Source organism: Apteryx mantelli, chromosome 4 (genome assembly GCF_036417845.1).
Source record: "Apteryx mantelli isolate bAptMan1 chromosome 4, bAptMan1.hap1, whole genome shotgun sequence".
NCBI lineage: Eukaryota > Metazoa > Chordata > Aves > Apterygiformes > Apterygidae > Apteryx > Apteryx mantelli.
Window position 1 is genome coordinate 20,567,572 of NC_089981.1, and position 18,242 is coordinate 20,585,813.

Sequence of the window (18,242 nt, forward strand, 5' to 3'; positions counted from 1 at the left end):
ATGCGGCGCGGCGAGCGCCGAGGCCACGGCGGGGCCCTGGGCAAGGCCGCCCTGGAGGAGCAGCCCCCGCCGCTGCCGAACGGCGGGGCCCCCGCCGCGGCGGACCGGCCCCCGGCCGAGGAGTCGCCGCCGCCGCCGCCCGGCCCCGAGAGGGACAGCGCCGGCCTGCGCCGCAGCACCGAGTCCGAGGTGTACGACGACGGCACCAACACCTTCTTCTGGTGAGAGCCGCTCCCCCCGCGCCGAGGCCCTGCCGGCGCCGCCTCCCCGGCCCGGCTTTCCCCTTCCCCTCCTCCTGCCGCCGCTTCCCGCGCGGCGCAGCCCCCCGCGCTGCGGCGCTTCCCCTCCCGCGGGGCTGCGGCGGCGGCCGTGGGTCGCCGCGGCGCGGTGCGCCTGAGCTCGGGCGCGGGCAGCGCACCTGCCGCGCGGCGCCTCGCAGCGCCTGGGCGAACGGGCGGGAAGTTGCTGCGCGCTGCCTGCGCTTCGTCTTGCCCTTGCTTCGGCGCGGCAGGCACCGGCGCTAACACTGCGAAACCGTAGGCTACGTCTCAAGGTGTTTTTCTCGGCGTTGTGGAAGCAAACCGTTGTCTAAGGCTGGCTGCTGCCAGCGGCGCCTCTTTTCTCAAAGCCGGTCTTGAAATATCTAGCGAGCGGTCTCCTTGCTGCTAGCCAAGGCAACTTTTTCTCTCCCACCAGGCAAGCAATTCAGAGGCTCTCTCAAGGGCCCGCAGTTTGTGGAGTTTTGTGCTTGTTTCCATTTGTTTTGTCAGATCATATATAGATAAGCATTCCACCTGTTTCTTCTCCCTCCCTCAGTCTTGCAAGGGGTCTCGTCTGTCCACGTTGTTTCCTGAAAGCTGAAGTTGCAATGCTTAAGTTCGGTTGGTGAGGTAGACTGCATTTCACTTGGGTTTGTGGCATGCTGAATCCAGAAAATCTATGCAAAAATGTACTGTCCAGGAGTGTGTTGACTGTCCATGCTAGGCCAGACAGGGCAATTCATTTTTTGTTAAACTCAGCCCTCCCAGGAACAGATTTGTACATACCTAGAAAAGTGCTTCTAAATTGCTTCCTTGTTAGAGTTGTTTTAGAAATCTACTTTAGTGTGCACGTGCATATTTTCATAGTTTTTCTCTGGCTTTTTTTCTATTACGTGCATGCCCTTTTTTTGGACAAGGAAACCACTTGTAAAACGCTTGCTTGCTTCATCATCGACCAGAGTAGAGAACGTACTCGGCTGACATTAGAGTCGCTTGTTTGGAATTTGAGCTAAGGGTGATATGATTTGGCTCGAGTTTGACATTAGCGGGATGGAAGTGGGAGGGGGAGGGTGCTTGGCTCTGACCCTGCCAATCTGGACAGGAGCAGAGGGGAGGTGGTGTTGATCTTGATGCGGCCACTGATATTAGGTGATATTTCTGCCAGTTTAAAACTCCCTTACTAAAGAAACACTTGGATACTGCTAGATCTCTGGGTGGTTGCTAGAGAAGCATTTGGAGCCTGCCGTACGCAAGTATAATCCAGGAATATTGTCGTCTTGAGGGCAGGTGAACTTTCTTGGAGAGAACACGTTAGCATTGCCGCATGTAGGCTGAGTTAGTGATCAAGTAACTGGATCTTCCTGAGGTCTGCTGAGTAGTGTCATCTTATAAATGGAAAATGGGTAAAACTGTCACTTTCTTATTGTCTTGCCAGTTGCTTTCTGATGGCTTAGAAACGCCTGATGCTGCTTGTATCGTATAATCTCTCCTTTTGCACCTTTTTCTCTATTGTGGTTATGTTGGTGCAGCGTGCAGTTTGCTTTCTTGAGAAAAAGTTGTTTGTTTGTTTGTTTTTCTTTTGAAAGTACTAATGTGCCACCTTTCTGTAGGACAACTGTTGGCTAGTCCCTTCAAGGAGGATGATATGGACAAGTGTGTCATACAGTGGTTCCTTAACATAGACTACTGGGAGGGGGAAAAAAAAAAAGGCAGAAAAGTGTGCATGTTGCTTGTGCAAATAGTCAGGCGGTTAAATGCTTATGGAAGTATCCAGATTTTTCCTTCTGTTACTTTTGACCTGCGCATGACACTGTTGCATGTGCTTTGTTAGCGTATCCTTTGGTCATGACTCAACTTTTACTCTGAATAATCATTACCCCTTGCCCAAAGTAAGTACTTTGTTTCTGTGGCCTCCGATGCTGTTCTCATACTGTCTGTTAGGGACATGGTCACAGAAAATTGAAATTTAAGAGGGTAGGTGCCCTGTCTTTTTGATCATGTGAGTTATGTGGAAAGTACCTTTTCTTCTAGAAGCCCCAAAGCTGGGGGGTAAGGTTACGCTTATGACCTGCTCAGTTTGGAAAAATTCAAGAATTTGGAACTTGTAAGTAAAGTAAGAAATCATTCTAGAAGTAATGTAGTATAATTTGCAAAGGTAGTTTACTGCTAAAAATGCAGTCCTCTGGAAAGGTGGTCCTTTTTAGCTGTTTGCCTACTCTTTTTAAAACACTTAAAAACTGTTTTTGGAAAACAGTTAGGTGTTACAGATTTTTTAATTGGTTTTGTTTTGAATGGGTAGAAAGCTTTGTGTTCTTATTCAGTCTCAATAACTTTAGCCTGGAAAATACTGTATTTTAATTACATTATGGGATCCTGCATGGTCAGTACCATGACAGCTATCTTTGTCATGGGGAAAATCAAGCAAAGGAAATGGGAAGTAGCTTTATAAACTGGTATCTTTTATCCCCTGCACTAATTTCTAAACATCTATTACTACTAGACAAGAGCTAGAAATATCCAGGTGTGCGTGGTAAGCGGCTGTCCTAGGTGAATGTGTTCAGTGCCATTCACAGCACATTTAAATGTTTCTTGCCTATCCAGTTACAAAGTTAGCTTTCTGAATACAAACAAAGGACCTCTTTATGGCTGAGATTGACTTTTATTTTTTGTACAGTGAAACATGCTAGATCTGATACTTGTACTGAACTAACATGGGAAAATCATCAGTCATTTGATATCTGCCTGCAGAAGAATGACTGTTGATTTATCTTACATGTTATGTCTCTTTATGCCAGCCCACCCTGGTCTTGGATTATCAGTTCTGGATCATCTAGTTTGATCTTGTATATAATTTTCTCTATAAAACTTTTGTGCTGCCATGGATTTCTGTATTACTTCCCAACTTGTATTTAACCAAAGGATAGTCTCCAGAAAGACATCCTGTCTTGATTTGAAGATGTCAGGAGCCAACAGATACATCTTTGCCACCATGTTGCATTGTGGCTCCATGGGTTAATTGCTTTTACTAAGCCTTACTTTAATTTGAATTTAACTAGCTTTAATATCCTCTGTTGTTTCTTGGTGTGCTTTTTTCTGTCACAGTAAATAACTCTTAATTGCCATCATGTGGATATGATGTTGGCTACTAAGGTCATATGGTCTTAGTGCGACAGGAGAGATCTGCGGAGCTCAGGAACTGAAAAAAAAGGGTGGGGAGTGGTAGGCAGAACAGCCTGTGGGCTAGTACAGCTTTCATAGGAATTAATTCAGCCTGTTTGCTGCAAGAAGTGTAGAAACTGCATCTGAGGAAAAGGCAGCCTGTAGATCCCTCTACCTAGGTGTTTCTCTCGCTGTATTCTGTATTATCGGAAATCGTTCCTGGTCACTAGCACAGTGTCATTTTTTGGACATGAGGATTAGTATGCAAACCAACCATTTTTGGAAATATAGGATTGGTATTCGAAACAAAGTTGTTAATTAGCCATTCCTTGCATATAATTCTTATCTCTAAGAGACTAAGCTTACAGTAGCAAGAGGTTTTCTAAAAGGACTCCTGGAAGAAGAGATGAATGATTTATTTGAAAGAGAGATACCAAGAGGGAAGATCTGCAAATTAGCATGAGCTTTTTTCTTTACCCTCTTGTGGGGGTTACTGCAGCACTTTCAAGGGGACATTGCTTAAGCTTGTTGGAAACTTAATGTTTGCCGCATTTTGTCACACTGTAAAAGCTGGCTGCTTTAAAGCAGGCCCTGGTGAGGAAAAGGAAAGAAGCATATAGTTCTGACAAGGAAGATAGGCCTAAATGGAACATATTTATGCAGAAATCTCATGAGTGTTTAATGCCCCTAATGGGCTTTAGACCTAGTATTATTTCTCTATATCGGTTTCTTTTTTTGTAAATGCTTTTCAACATTTTTAAGGAGGATGGGAAGGACTTGGTGCGAGTCAGCATGAACTTAGGGGTGCTTGTCTGGGGAGAGTGCAAAGACAGGCTGCCAGCAACACAAGCAACGCAACTGAGTTTTCAGTATTTGGTGAAATCAAAGGTTCAGCGCACCAGGGGTGCAGGGGATTAGTTTCACCCTGTGAAAAACACTTTCCTTGTAATAGTGCATCTCCTGTGCTAGAATGAATTCCTGTGTTGTTTTCTGTGTGTGCACTGCGATGGTAGGAGCTCTCTACAGAGAGCTGCTTCAGTACTGGTGCTTGAACTCTGGCTCATCAGGGCGCTGTCATATGACTTGAATTCTGCATCAGTTTACAAAACAAGCCATCAGCCTGAAAAAATAACTCCATGCTTTTATGCAATTAAATCTGGCGTAAGGGCACCTTCCTTCTATTCCCTTTTATTGCATTTTTTTTTAAAAGACCTGCTCCTTAAGAAGACCTGCTGGTCTTCTCCTTGAGTGTTGTACCTTATCTGTAATACAAAATCTCACTGTCTTGGTGGAATTGTTTTAAACTAAAACTTGAAATAGAGGTATTGCAATAGGTTGGAAGCTTTACTTAAAAAGAGTTTATTATTAAAAATAGATTCTTTTTGAAGCTTTGGTTAACTTGCCAACTGCAGAAAAGATGAATGGAGATGCTGCTTTTTCTCTTTTCTCATTGAAAGGAAAATGACTAATTGCCAAAGCACGGTTTGCTTTTTAATCCATTGTTCTAGCTTCTCTATGGAAGTATGTGCCATTGTGCCTTTCTTATCAAGTGATCATTTTCTGAGAGTCACCAACTCGTATAAGTGGAAAAACTGATGGCAAGGGAAATGAATGTTACTATTTTGGAGTGTCACAAGTATGTACAGAAATGTAATCAGTGTTGTGTGCTTTTACAGATGTACTGAAGACTTGTTAGAGGCCTAAGAATAGATACTTTTTGATTATCTATAAGAGTTTCTTAAGCTCTAGCTTGTATTTTAAAACCTGCTTAAACTAACAACGATGTTTATTTTTGTTATGTTACAGATGAAGCTGCTTGGAGCTTTCAGGTAGCGTTGCAGCATAAAGTAAATACTTTGTTCTGGTTGCTACTATTATTTTTGTGATCTATGTGGATGACAGAGAAGGTAGAAAGAACAGCAAATGAGGGAGAGACCACAGGACAGAGCATATCTCTTTGTTTCACTGATTGGTTTCTTCAAGGTGTCTGTCTTTACAGAAAGTAGAAAAGGCCAGAAAGGTGTATTTAATGAGCGAAAACTGAGCTCAAGTAGTAATGTTTTCAGCCAGTATCTGTTTATTCGTCTTGTTCTGGAGATTAAATGTTTATGGAAAGCCTGATGTGAAATTGCCCGTTTAATATTAATTGCTTCAACTTACTCAGAGACGTATAATCTATCTCTGGCTAGCTCAAAGCAGCTTGCTCTATTTTCAACTTCTTAATACTTCAGGCATTTTTACTTTCCTAGCTTTAACTGCATATTGACCCGAGGTCTCACGTCACAGTCTGGCATTTGAACTCCTATTTTTGAAAGGTTGACAGCTTCCTTTACTTTCATGGGCAGAGATCTTTTCGGTCGTGTGTAACATGAACAGCTTAGTCTCATGTTTCTAATTTTGGGATGTATTATCAAGATTATGACAGAAGGTTGATTTTTTTGTTTTCTTTTTTTGTTGTTAAAGATTTCAAATCTCTTGCTCTCTCTACCCAAAAAAGACTAGTCAATTTTTTTTAGGATTGTGTCCCTGTTAATTAGGATTCTGATTTTGAATGTCAAAATGATAGTTAATTTAAATTTTTGTGTTGTCTTTTGTTGCACCTTATTCTTCACAGAAACTTAGTCAAATGCTATACTGTGGTGAAAGTAATAGATTTGAAGTACTCGATTAATCATATTTTCTTATAATTCACACCACGTATCTTTCGAAGTCGGATGATGTGTAGGTATATAGAGAGCGGAAAGCTTTGACATTGGCTCATCTTTTAAAAGTTTCTTTCCAAAATGCTTTTACAACTTTCCCATTGCTTGGAATCAAGAAAAACAATGTCATTATGAAAAAGCTGATGATGGGCTAAGATGGGGATAACTGCTTTGCTTCTATATAATGTATTCTTGCTGACAGGTGCTTTTGCCAACGCTTCTGAACACGCTGAAGTGAGGACCACTATACGTTTTTGCTGACAGATACTTTTTCTAGCAGTAGCTACTAATGACAATTTTTAAACCAAAGCAGCAAACAATACAGGCTATTCTTTTGAGCTCTTAAAAAGCCAACAAAATATACAAGATTTAAGAGGGAGGGGAAAAAAGAGAGAAATCCTTTGCACGGGTTTCTCAATGACTGTTATTGTTTTTAATGTAGCTGGTGCATCATCTATGACAAACGAGGACACTAATGGAAAGAAATGGGTAGTAAGGGTGTGGTTCAGTTCACTCAAGCTGATCGCAGTTTGTGTTGGAGTTTGACAGAGGTCATACACCCTTCCCTGTCTGTTTCGCTGCCGCCTGGATGCAACTCCTTCCTTTCAGTTCGGAGAGCTGATCTGTCTGGAAAATAACCTCTCAAAAAGAAAAGATTCTTAAAAATTTCCCCAAGTCATTTTTAGGGAGGAGGGAGGGGATGTAGAAGTTCTGATAGTTATTGTTTCTTGAAAAACCTGAAGTTTCTAAATGTGAAAGAAAAATTAATTACCACCAAAAAGTAAAGTTAGAAATGTACCGATCTCATTCTCTGGAAAAGCCCCCGCTGCTTTTCAAGCTATAGCGGAGGAGAGGTAGCAAGTGAATGCTGCCTGTTGAAGTAAGTTCCTCTCACTTGGCATTTAACTAGGTTACCAAGGCAAGTATTTTTTTAAAAAAAACTGTCTTATTTCACTTAAGTGCCCCAGTTGGCATGTCCTGTGCTCCAGTGGGGAAAATGCTGGATATAAGATATAGAAAAATGTTAGTGCAGAAAAGTAACCTACTTAAAGTTACGACGTTTTTGTTGTTTGGGTTTTATTGCGAATTCTCTTTGGTTTTTCTGGCATTATGTATAGTTGCATGTGTATCTTTCTAGGCACTGTTTTTGAGATTTTTTCACGTGAAAACTTAGGAATTTTTTTTCCACACAAAAACAAGCAGTTTGTACTTCTTGCCTTTGGTATGCAGCCCAAATTCTCTTATAATTTCAAGAAGATATGCACTCTACTTAGCTTAGCTCTTTTCATTCTCCAAAGACTCCAAGCTAGGAGAACATAAGCCTTTCTGCCTAATTCCCTTAATGCTTACCTTGCAGCCAAGAACATCTACAGCATTGCCTTCCTCTTGACGTATTACTTTAAAGTGTATGTGGAAAATAAAATAATCCCTCTTTATGCAGTTTAATTCATCTTGACTCATTTCACTCTTCACAAGGATTTCTGCTAGTCGTATTTCTGGCTGCTGTAAATGCTTAAGTTTCTCTTGTTCCATGTTATGGTGGATTTTCCGCCCTACCCCACCCCACCCCTACAAGATGTGGAAAGATATGGTGTGATTCTATGCTTGCTTGCTTAATTTTTTGCTCTGACAAGTAGGTTTGCGGGACGCTCTGCTAGCTGTCATAACTTTGTCACTATTAGCATTTTTCTGGCTAGGGTTGTTAACTTGCTGTTTCCAGAAGAGAATCCAGCCTGAGAAGTCTTTCATTCTGGTTCCTTAACTTCATGCTGAACTGAAAATATATTTACATGACTAAGCATCTTGAAAATTTTCTACAAGAGAATCTTTCTTTGCTTGGAAATGAAGACTCGGCAAAAAGGGAGTGATGAGATATGCAGCTTCTTGTTTCTTATTAAGCAGGGAAGCTTGCTAAATTTCAAGCTGAGGCTTGTAGCATCAAAAATAGACCAAAGGCAGGGCGCGTGAAGCTCTCAAACACTGAATATTCACTTTGCTACAACCCCCCCCCCAGGGAAGAATAAAACTCAGTCACCATTGTATTCTAGCAGATGAGTTTCTAGCTGCATTTATCTAAGTGAGGGCATGCTATTAACTGATTTTTTTGGCAATCTACAGGGCACTAAACCCATTGGAAAAGTAATTGGCTTAGTATATGTGTGCAGATTGACTATTTCTAGATTTATTTCTCTTAGATACTCTTTAAAAAAAAGTAATAAAACAAGGTATGAAATATAATGCATAGTCTTGCAATTAATGTAGCTTCTTTCTGTGATCAGAAAATAGGTGATTTTTCTATTAATTACATACAGTTGCTTGCAGTAAACAAGAGACCATATTCTGATTTAAGTGAATTTAGACCATTGAGTTCATGTCTCTGTTGTACCGTATCCTTTAAGACAGGACTGTATCTGTTTTTTTGACTACTGCCAGGTTACAAAATAGGCATTGAGTCATGTGACTGTCAAATGAATGTTAAGTATGTGATGTCTGAATCACCTGTTATTTGGCATCCTGTGAGGCAAGTCAAAGGGAAAATGCGTCTGTTGACCGGGAAGCTGGCTGCTGTGAAGTCCTTGCGTGTTTTCTGACATAGTGATTCCGTGCTAATTTTGAGAATATTCGTGTCCTTTTCTTCTGTCTGGAGTCGGTTAGCCTGTGTCCTCTGGACGGCAAGGAAGGATAGTGTTAAATACCGAATGCCTTTTTATCAGTGGCAGAAGAGGATTGCATCTGCTTATGAGGTATTGCATGTGTTTTCCAGTGGGATTAAAAGGATGCTGTGAGAGCTGGTTATGTTTTGGATTAGAATAAACTTCAAATTGCAGTACAAAATAATGCTTACCTTAACTTTCAGAGTGATTTTTGCGGTTGATTATTGGGTTTGATGTTTAGAGATAGTCAGTGGACTTCTTAGAAATGTACGGTGAGCTTTAGTTTGTCATGGACTGTATAACTTGAGGAAAAGAACTTGCTTTTTTGGTATAAAATGGAAATGAAATAGTAGCTTGTACTACAATATAATACAAAAGAAGAGTGTAATACTAGCAAATATGTACCCATACTTGCCACTTTAGTAATTTTCATTTGCTGTTTTCTGTTCTCTGAGTTTGATGTTTTATACCTGTGATATTTTAGTGATTTGTATTAAGAGTCTGGTGTAGTCTTCTAAAACAGAGCTCAGTCTTTATTTTGGTCTTAAATGACTAGACTTCCCGTGCTTTCGCTTCCGAGCTGAGGTCAGACAAGAGTTTTCAGCTGAAAATAAGGAAAGGCTTCTCATTATGAAAGGGATTTTCAACTTTAAAAAAAAAAAAGGTTGCCATTGCATCATAAGAATATTGTGTATCACATAATTAGTAGGTATTTGTTTATGCAGATCAACAAGCTGCAGTAAGATCTCTTCTGAACTCCTGGGTCTGTCTCTGCTTACTTAACTCTTTTTTTACTTTCACGCACAAAGCGCTTTAACGATATTTGTGTAAGCAAATGAACTCTCCTAGATGAGGAAGCGAGAGCTCTTGCTGCATGTCCGCCAGTCGTGCTCTGTCTGCAGCACTATATCGCACCAGCAAGACTGCACATTTTAACAGTGTGGTAGAACAACCCCCTAAGCCAGGCAAGCTTTTATGTGCGGTTTTGTTGGCACAAACTTCTAGCCTTCGGTTTAAACTTGCTGTTCAGATCTAAGATGAAATGAAACTGTAAGGATTACTGGAAATAAGGCAACTAGAGGGAACATCATAGTTCTTACAGTTGAAATTGTTCTTGGAGATTTTATATATATATAGATAGATAGATATTTTTATTTATTTATTTATAATGACTAATATTAGTCATTATAAACTGATATTTTTTTTCTTGAGATCTGGATATTAGCACAATTGGTACTATTTTTTCCATTTGCTGTTGTTCACTGTGCAAGTGTTTGTACAAATTTTAAGTCAAAGAACTGAGGAGAAAATGAGCAAGACATCTTATTATGATAGGCTTCTGTCGCATGCTTGTGGATGACTGACTGATAACTAAGTTTAGTGCAAACACCAAGTTCTTTATTTTCCCTGTTGAATGATACAAATAATCTAACGTGGCTGGAAAACATGAAACTTGTGTGTTAATATTGGCCATGGTCTAGATAGTAGCCTTCCCGAGGCTTCACTGACCCAGGGAAAGACTGGGATTTTTTTGCTTTCTGGTTTTAATTTTCTCTCTTTAAATTTTAGGAGAGCTCACACCTTAACAGTCTTGTTCATCCTCACGTGTGCTCTGGGATACGTAACCTTGTTTGAAGAAACGCCACAAGATACAGCCTACAATACAAAGAGGTAAATACGGTTTGAGAAAGTGTTCCTGTACGGTGTATATTAGTAATGGGTAGCTATGTGGTTGCATTACCTCGTGGTAAGCTAAGGTACGAATTTACAGTATAATAGGTGTCCTGGGAACTGCCTCTGTGTATGCTTTTACCCTGTGGATAAGCTACCTAAAATGACCTTGCGTTAACTTGTTTGCATGCCCAAACCCTTCCAAACTGACAAGACCAAACTTAAATATATAAGCCGCTTTGCCACTGGTCTTTGAATTTAATTTCTAATCAGTTTAGTGTTGCTCACTGTCATAACTAGGCTGCGCGTGTGATTTAAAACAAAACACACAACTCCTCCAAAGCCTCAGAGTACTGGATGTTTTTCTTGGGCAACTGTTCTGGCTCTTTTTCTTAAAATAACCTACCAGTCTAAATTATGTCTACGGTGACTAAATTTTTCCGACTTTAGTATTTATCTAAAATTATGTTTGAGATTTTAACGCAGATTTGGGTTGAAAATAAACATGAGGATTTTAGCTCAAAGGGAAACTCTTGGAAAATAAAAAAAAACCCAAGTCTTTCTTGTATGCTCCATTTCTACCATGATTTAAACTGATTACACGTAGCTGAACTTCTCTTCTTTATAAAGAAATATGGTAGGGGACAAAAAGGAGGAAGAAAAGCAGTCTTTCTTCAATCTAAGTATATTTTAAGAATTAAGGGTTACTTATAGGCTTCAAAGTACCTGACTGCTAACCATGAAAATCACTGTTTTCTACCTGTCTGGTTTCTTAAATATAACACTGACTAATTTTCCCCTTGCTGTTAACGGGTTTTTTCCTACTTTTTTTTTTCTTTCTTTTTTAAGTGTCTCAGGATATAGCATTCATTGTCATGGAGATGCAGGAATTAGGGTATTTCCTGAGATAATCTTGGTTATTATTCTGTCAGTTAAACAACAGATGTAGTTAATATAATTCACACACACATATCTGTGCAGAGCTGAGGGTTTGTATTTTTTGTGTGGGTGTAAAATGAAACAGGTTGGAGCATAGTGCCTTGTCTGGAGCTGGGAAAATTTCTGAAATGCTTCGGTGTGAACAAATGCCATTTTATTCCTAGTTACAGGAATGAGTGTGTCTAGGCAAGAGATGGAGGTGTGACATGGCAATTTAAAATAAAGAAGGGGAAAAGCTGAAAGAGAAGTGATGACACCTCATTAGGAGATAACATAGATATGTAATAAGGTGACTCAGTGGAATATCCTATTTTGAGATTAGAGCCACTATGGCTTTAATAAAAACAAAACTAAAGAAGATTAACTATCAGATTAACCTTTCTTTCATGAAATAAATGTTGCTTTCTGCAAGTTCAGTCCTGAGAGTAGCATTTCCAGTTGTTAATAAATTTAACAGCATTGTACTAAGTGGCGAGTAGTGAATATTCTCTGATGGCTTTGCATTGCTGCTTGTAGAATACTGCATGCAATATCTAGCTGCAAAAAATAGCTGCAAAAATACCTGAAAAGCAGCATCCTGGGAATTGTATAAAGTCTTCCAAATATTGGTTCGATACCTTTTCTCTGTTTTTTTTAAAGATACATCTCTGCTTCCATTCCTACTCTATCCTTGCGCTATTGCCATAGTCATTTTAGCCACATGCCTATTTTGGTATTCTCAGAGAAGAATTAATCGAATGCATTTTGTATTGGAGGACTGTTTCATCTTGAGTGTGTGATGGATATTTCCTGGCCAGTTAGGCTTTCATGGGAGAAGTCTGGAAACTAACGTGTTCAGCTTTGGCATTTATTTTGGGGGAGAATTCAACAGCTTGCTTGTATTTTAAACTACAATCTGGAATACAACTTCTTGGCTGTTTACCACTTCAAGTCCAGCTGGATTTCTGCCCTGCAGAAATTTTGGGATCTGAGATAGCAGTTGACTTAGCCAAAGCGTTACTTTATCTGAAGATATAAATCAATGCATGCATAACACAAGTTCTATGTGCCTTTCTGAAGCTTTACCTCTATTGCCTTGAATCCGATTTATGCGATGGGAGGAACCGTCTGTGTTAACTCAGCACACTCCTTGTGCTGAGTCAATTTTCAATGAACTCTTATCTGTGCTCACTTAAATCTCTTTTCTTTTCGAAGGTCTTTGAGAAAAGTGATTTGCTGAGTGTGGCACTGTTAAAGCATGAAGGATTCCAGCTCATTTCATGTTCTGGCTTTTGTTCTTATCTTCTTTTGGATGTGTGCACCTGCTTTTCTGTTATATGTCATTGTTCCTGACCAGTTTTACGTGGCTCTCTAGGTGCACATATGAACAAAGAGAGGCTTTTCTGAGCAGGAATAAGATGGTCACAGTATGCATAAGTATACCCATATCCTCAATTTTCACCAAAAACTTTCAATGTGTGTGACTTAAAATTCTTTCTTCTGCCCTAAGATATCTTTCAGTCTTAATGTAGAGCTGTTGTGTGTTGCGATCTAAAATTTTGGCCTGTTTGAGGTTCTTACTCTACGCAAATATTTCATGGGAACACTTGCCTGCTTAATGAACATCAATAGTTTTGTTACAGTTTGTACAATCAGCAGTGTCTCTGGCTGTCATGCCTTTTTATTTCCAACTCCTGCACAATGACAGTGGAGCAGTGTTTCAGTCCTTAGGTGCAGAGTCGAAGTAAACATTTGCAAACACTTAAGTCTCTGTTTACAGGCTCTTACTGAGAGATGCCAGAATGCTTGTAAACTGCTTTAGGTGCTTAGGGAAAAATATAACAGTAGCAAAATATACAAATTGCTGTACTATCTGATGTTACTGTGTTTCCTGGATTGGCTAAAGCAGCTCAGCTGAGGGTGGGTGGCAGGATTCATGCAGTAAGTCCTCAGGAGAAATGATGCACAAAAAAAAAACTTTATTCAGAGCATGATTCCATGAGGCCCTGGAGTGTGGCATCTATAGCTAAGATTTACGTTTGCCTCTGTTTATATTCTGACTCTTGAGGGCCATTTTCCCTGCTGGAACATGTTAGGGCCATTAAAAGAGGGTTTTAAAACTTTTTTTTTTTTTTAAGATAAAGTTTACAAAAATGTTTTATAAGTAAATCTGTTCAAAGTTTATTAGGATCATACACAAAGATGTTGATGTGATCATGCGATGTATGTGATCAGATTGTCTCTGTTCTAAAGACAATTGAAAATTTACTTTATTAGCCAAAGGGATGTTGCACTGCAGTAACCTGTCCAGTCAATGAGAGTTTTTATTCACGCAGTTACTCAGTATTTAAAGCCTTGAAATTGTCCATCCTATCAGACAACTGTCAAGTTCTCTCCTTCTTTTAGGCATTCAGGAGAAGTTGACAGGACAGAGCTCCAGCTCTGAGGATACCTAATGACTGCCTTTACATTCCATGGCTGTGGAAAAAATCTACATCTCCCAAATATTTATAATGCTGAGCAGAGGCTTTTGGGGGGGGGGGAAAAAAAAAGATGCATTCAGGTTTAAAAAAAAAGCCTGTATGTATCAGGGTTGTACACTGAATTTCGAGCTGTAAAACAGTCTCTCTTCTAAAATGCCTTTCTACACTAGTTTTCTGAAATAACTGATCACTGCATTTAGCCATGGTAACAAATGTAGGTATATGTGATTTTCAAGTTGATGATCTTTAATTTCCTGTCTTCTGAACCTCCAGAAAGGTAAGGTAACAGGGAGGCTAAACCTCCATCTGCCAGTCTTCAGCTCTTGATTCATTGATGGAATTGTGCCAGTCACGCTAATGTAGATACAGCCAGAGAAAGGACAGGGAACAAGAGCTGTGTAGTTAAAAGCCTAGGACAAAGGATGATATACAGATGCTCATAGACAAGATTCATTGTCTTGTGTCTCTGAATCGACTCTTTTAAAATAACACAAACAATACTTTATTTGTACTAATGAAACAGTTTCCATGTTCTCCGTTTCTTCGTTTGGCTAAGTGCTAAAATTATTTTTGTAGATGCTTTATTATTTAGCATCTTCCTGGTGTGCTACTCAAGCAAATACATTAGCCATGTCCCTCCAGGCTATCTGCAGGGATAGTTTGAAACAAACCTTGTCCTCCTTTCAATTCCTACAGCAGTTTTTGTCTCAAGGCATGGTAAGCCAGCAGGACAAGGTGCAGGTTAGCCTTTGAAAGCTTCATAAGGAGGCACTATGTTGATGTGAAGGGGAGAAATCTAGTCACTGCAGGAGAAAAGGTTATGGAGCTGGCATGGATGCTATGCGACGTCATCATTTTCTTCAAAACTTCCCATGGAGAACTTAAAGTAAAATCATATAGCTGAACCGCAGCTTATTTTGATGCAACTCTTCTCAATGGATTTTAGAGGAAGGAACATAACTGTAAGTTCTCTTGGCGATTTAGTTTCGGGTCATCCCTAGCTATGGGAAAATTACCTTCGCAGAGGATAAGACACTGACCTTGGACATCTTGGTTGGTGGTTGAGCATAATGATAGTGAACAACGAGATGTGTGTTGTTACGTGAGACAGAATGCAGCCTATTCATTCAAACGTAGTTTTATAGTCCTGTTATTTCCAAATACAGAGCGGTGACTCAAAGTGCAGAATGTTCTCATTATTTGAGAACAGCTGAAAACTTTTTTGGCTTCTTCATTTTGGAAAATCATGATGGAACTATCTATTAACAGTTTAATTCGGTAGCTAATTCTGTTGTGCAACCAGTGTGTTTCCAAGTATCATAAAGCAAGCAAAACAACAGGGTTACATCTGTTAAATAAAACCCATTTTTATTTTTGTGAAGCACAAACTGCTTATACTTAGAGATGAAGTGACAAAATAGTTGTCATCAGTTCTCGTATTTTCTATTTTGAAAGAAGTGTTTGAAATGTTTAAAGCATAAATAGTCTGATATTGCTACTTTGTACTTACTAGCTCCCAAACTATATTGCATCTTTTCTTTACTGGTTGGTGACAGTGCTGCCTATCTAAAGACAGGCTGCTGGTATGTAACAGATTTTCTAAACAAAGGCAGAATCATTAGGCTTCTCTGGTTCCTGCCAACAGAGCCATTGTGTTTACAGTCAAGAGCCACAACATTAACTGTAAACATGGCCTACACTTACCTGGCAGCATAGTAAAGTATTTATCAGTTATCTGTAATTCTTTAGCCAGCTCTTAAGCAACTAATCTGAGAAAGCATGAAAGTTGTTGGGTGTTCAAATGTAGAAAACCTAGCCTTTTAGACTGCGTTTTCATCCATTATACCATTTCGTCCATTAAGCTTAAAGGAACACGTTTGTGTATGAACCATGGGACTCTCTTAATGAAAAACAAGTGGTGACCTCTGAAAAAGAAGTGCTGCTTTGTACATGTGAGATGTTTAAAATCCAAATTACCCCAGGAGAAATTTAAATTGATATTAGATACTTTGAAATTAACCACTAGACCTCACCCACCTGACTCTCATCTCATTCTCTTCAGGTCTGTTGTGTACTAAATGTCTGGGGTTCCTGACGGTAAGGTTTAGGTGCTCAGGCAGGAGTACTTGCATTTCTCAGTTCTGTTTTGGTTGTAAAACAAAAATTTATTTTAAAACATGCTGTATGTAATCATCAGAGTTCAAATTCTAGATCTTGAATCTTGCTTGTTCAGTTTGTTGTCCCTCTTGGAACAACATGCTCTTGTAGCCAGTAGTCTACCTTTAAGGGATGGATCCTTTTTGCATTAGCTTAAACTGATGGGCTTAGCCTTAAACAGAGGCTGCTCTATGCCTTCCTTGAGTGAGTGGTGAGCTGACCCAACTGAAAACTAACTTTTTTTTTCCTGGGTTAGTTTTAAGCCAGATCAGTCCTTGCACTGTTTTGTTCTGGTCATGAAGTATTGCCTCCAGGAAGGAGAAAGAGGGCAGGACTGTGACAGTCCTCACTTAGGACTGATAATGCTGTGGAGCTACACGGTAACTGAGGATGAGAGAAAATGTGCAGAGCTGGCCTGAGGTTATTGGGATGAGGTTGTAGGTCTTTGGGATACCTGGGCTTGGGGTCTGATTTTCTTTAACATCTCAGTTACAGGGGCTCTATATTATATTTCTGCTCTTGAAACAGCAGCAGTATTTGGTCTTATAAGCTTCTCCTTGTCTTTAGTTGACTAAAAATATGTTTTGAAACAATAACAAACAGGGAATTGGCTTTTCAACTGTTTGTCATTAAATTTCTTTAAAGTTTTACTGGAGCAAGGAGAAGGTACTTCTCTAACTTGAAAGCTTTCTCCCTGCTGAATTTTACAAGTTTTACTGGCAAACCAAGTATGAAAGCTTGTTAAAGATATAGGAAAGTGTTTGCCTCATTATACATCTTTTAAAGTGTGACTTAATGATCATCTAAAGCCTAAGAATCATTGTGTGGATCGGGGGTTACTCATTTTGTTTTTGCTGGATGAGTTTTCAGCCAGATCCAACTCCCGGTCTGGCTGTCTGGGTGCTAGTAGTAATGACAGCAGAAAGGAGGGGATGGAAGCATGCAGTCAGTGGGGAGGAAGGGAGAGGGGTGGGCAGGGGAGTTTGGGGTTTTGAGAGAATTTGGGGATTTGAGAGTGTGCAAGCGTACTCAAAGTATAGGAGTTTATACAGGTTTCCCCGAAACACAATCTACAAAACAAATCTATTTGTGGCTGATGTGTTTGGCAGCTAAGAAACAAACACCAGACATTGCTGATATCCAAGAATATAATTTACAATTTCATTAGGAAGATGAAGCAATATAAACTGTTTGTTTTGTTTTTCACTTTCAGAGGTATTGTTGCCAGTATTTTGGTTTTCTTATGTTTTGGAGTTACACAAGCTAAAGATGGACCATTTTCCAGACCTCATCCAGGTAATTTTAATCACTTAAGTTCCTCAAATATTTCTGATAAATTGAATGGTTTATGCTGAATATAAATATTTGTGTTGCTTCTAGAGGAGGTAAGTCAGAATTTAAATAACAATATAGGTTGAAGACTGTACATTTGTCACGTAGTTTTTCAGCTTTCACCCAGGTTTGAGACACCTTCTTTGTAACTGTCAATATTTTAACCTACCTATGCATAAAGGCAAGGGATTTGCCTAGTGGCACTTCTCTTCCTCCTCGCTCTTCTCAGAGCAGCCTCCTAAAACTCAGAGACATTCCAAGCAGGGTAGTGATCATTCTGTGCTGTCATAAATCTGCTTGTAGCGTAGGATTGCTTTGAATCTCCCTGTTCTGGCTTTCTGCTATTAGAGAAGAGTTGCATGCAAATTGCCAGATTCTTGAAACCTTAACTTCCCCTTCCTGTGCTCCCCCCGCCGCTGTGTAATGGGACTGTGCTTCTGACCAAGTATCCAGTCGCTAGAACACTAACCTCCCTTTGCTGTAGGCCCACTATCCACAATAACTGGTAGATTAGAAGCCCTTTATTATACTTTGAAGACTTATGGTAAGACTGCAAGTCTTGAACGGGTTTGAAACCCCAACATAAACCCTTTTCCATGTAGTGTTACATCAAGTGAAGTATGAAAATATTTTAACATCCTTGATCTTCTGGCTATTTTTAGTTTTTTTTGAATCGTTGAGAAGAAGAATTAAGGGGATTTATATAGGCTTGCATAATATCCTTGAAAACGTTAGGCTGTCTTGTGGTCAAATAAAACTTTTATAAGTATTTCTTATGCCAAAAATTTAACTTTTCAGTTTAAGAATCCTTTTCTGTGTGCGAAACAGCAGATAGGTTAAAAACCATCATCAAAGCAGAGATTTTTCTAGAGCAAAGTGCGCAGCACACCTCTGCAAATTTAAGGT

At 39.7% G+C, this 18,242-nt stretch overlaps 1 protein-coding gene across 1 annotated transcript in view; it reads left to right on the forward strand.

Annotated features, from left to right (window-relative positions):
* PTDSS2 (phosphatidylserine synthase 2) overlaps window positions 1-18,242 on the forward strand; it is a 45,793-nt gene continuing 27,551 nt past the window's right edge. The window contains exons 1-3 of the mRNA XM_067295918.1: window positions 1-221; window positions 10,345-10,446; window positions 17,218-17,300. Coding sequence (XP_067152019.1) covers window positions 1-221; window positions 10,345-10,446; window positions 17,218-17,300 — 406 coding nt within the window. The remainder of the gene's footprint in view (window positions 222-10,344; window positions 10,447-17,217; window positions 17,301-18,242) is intronic.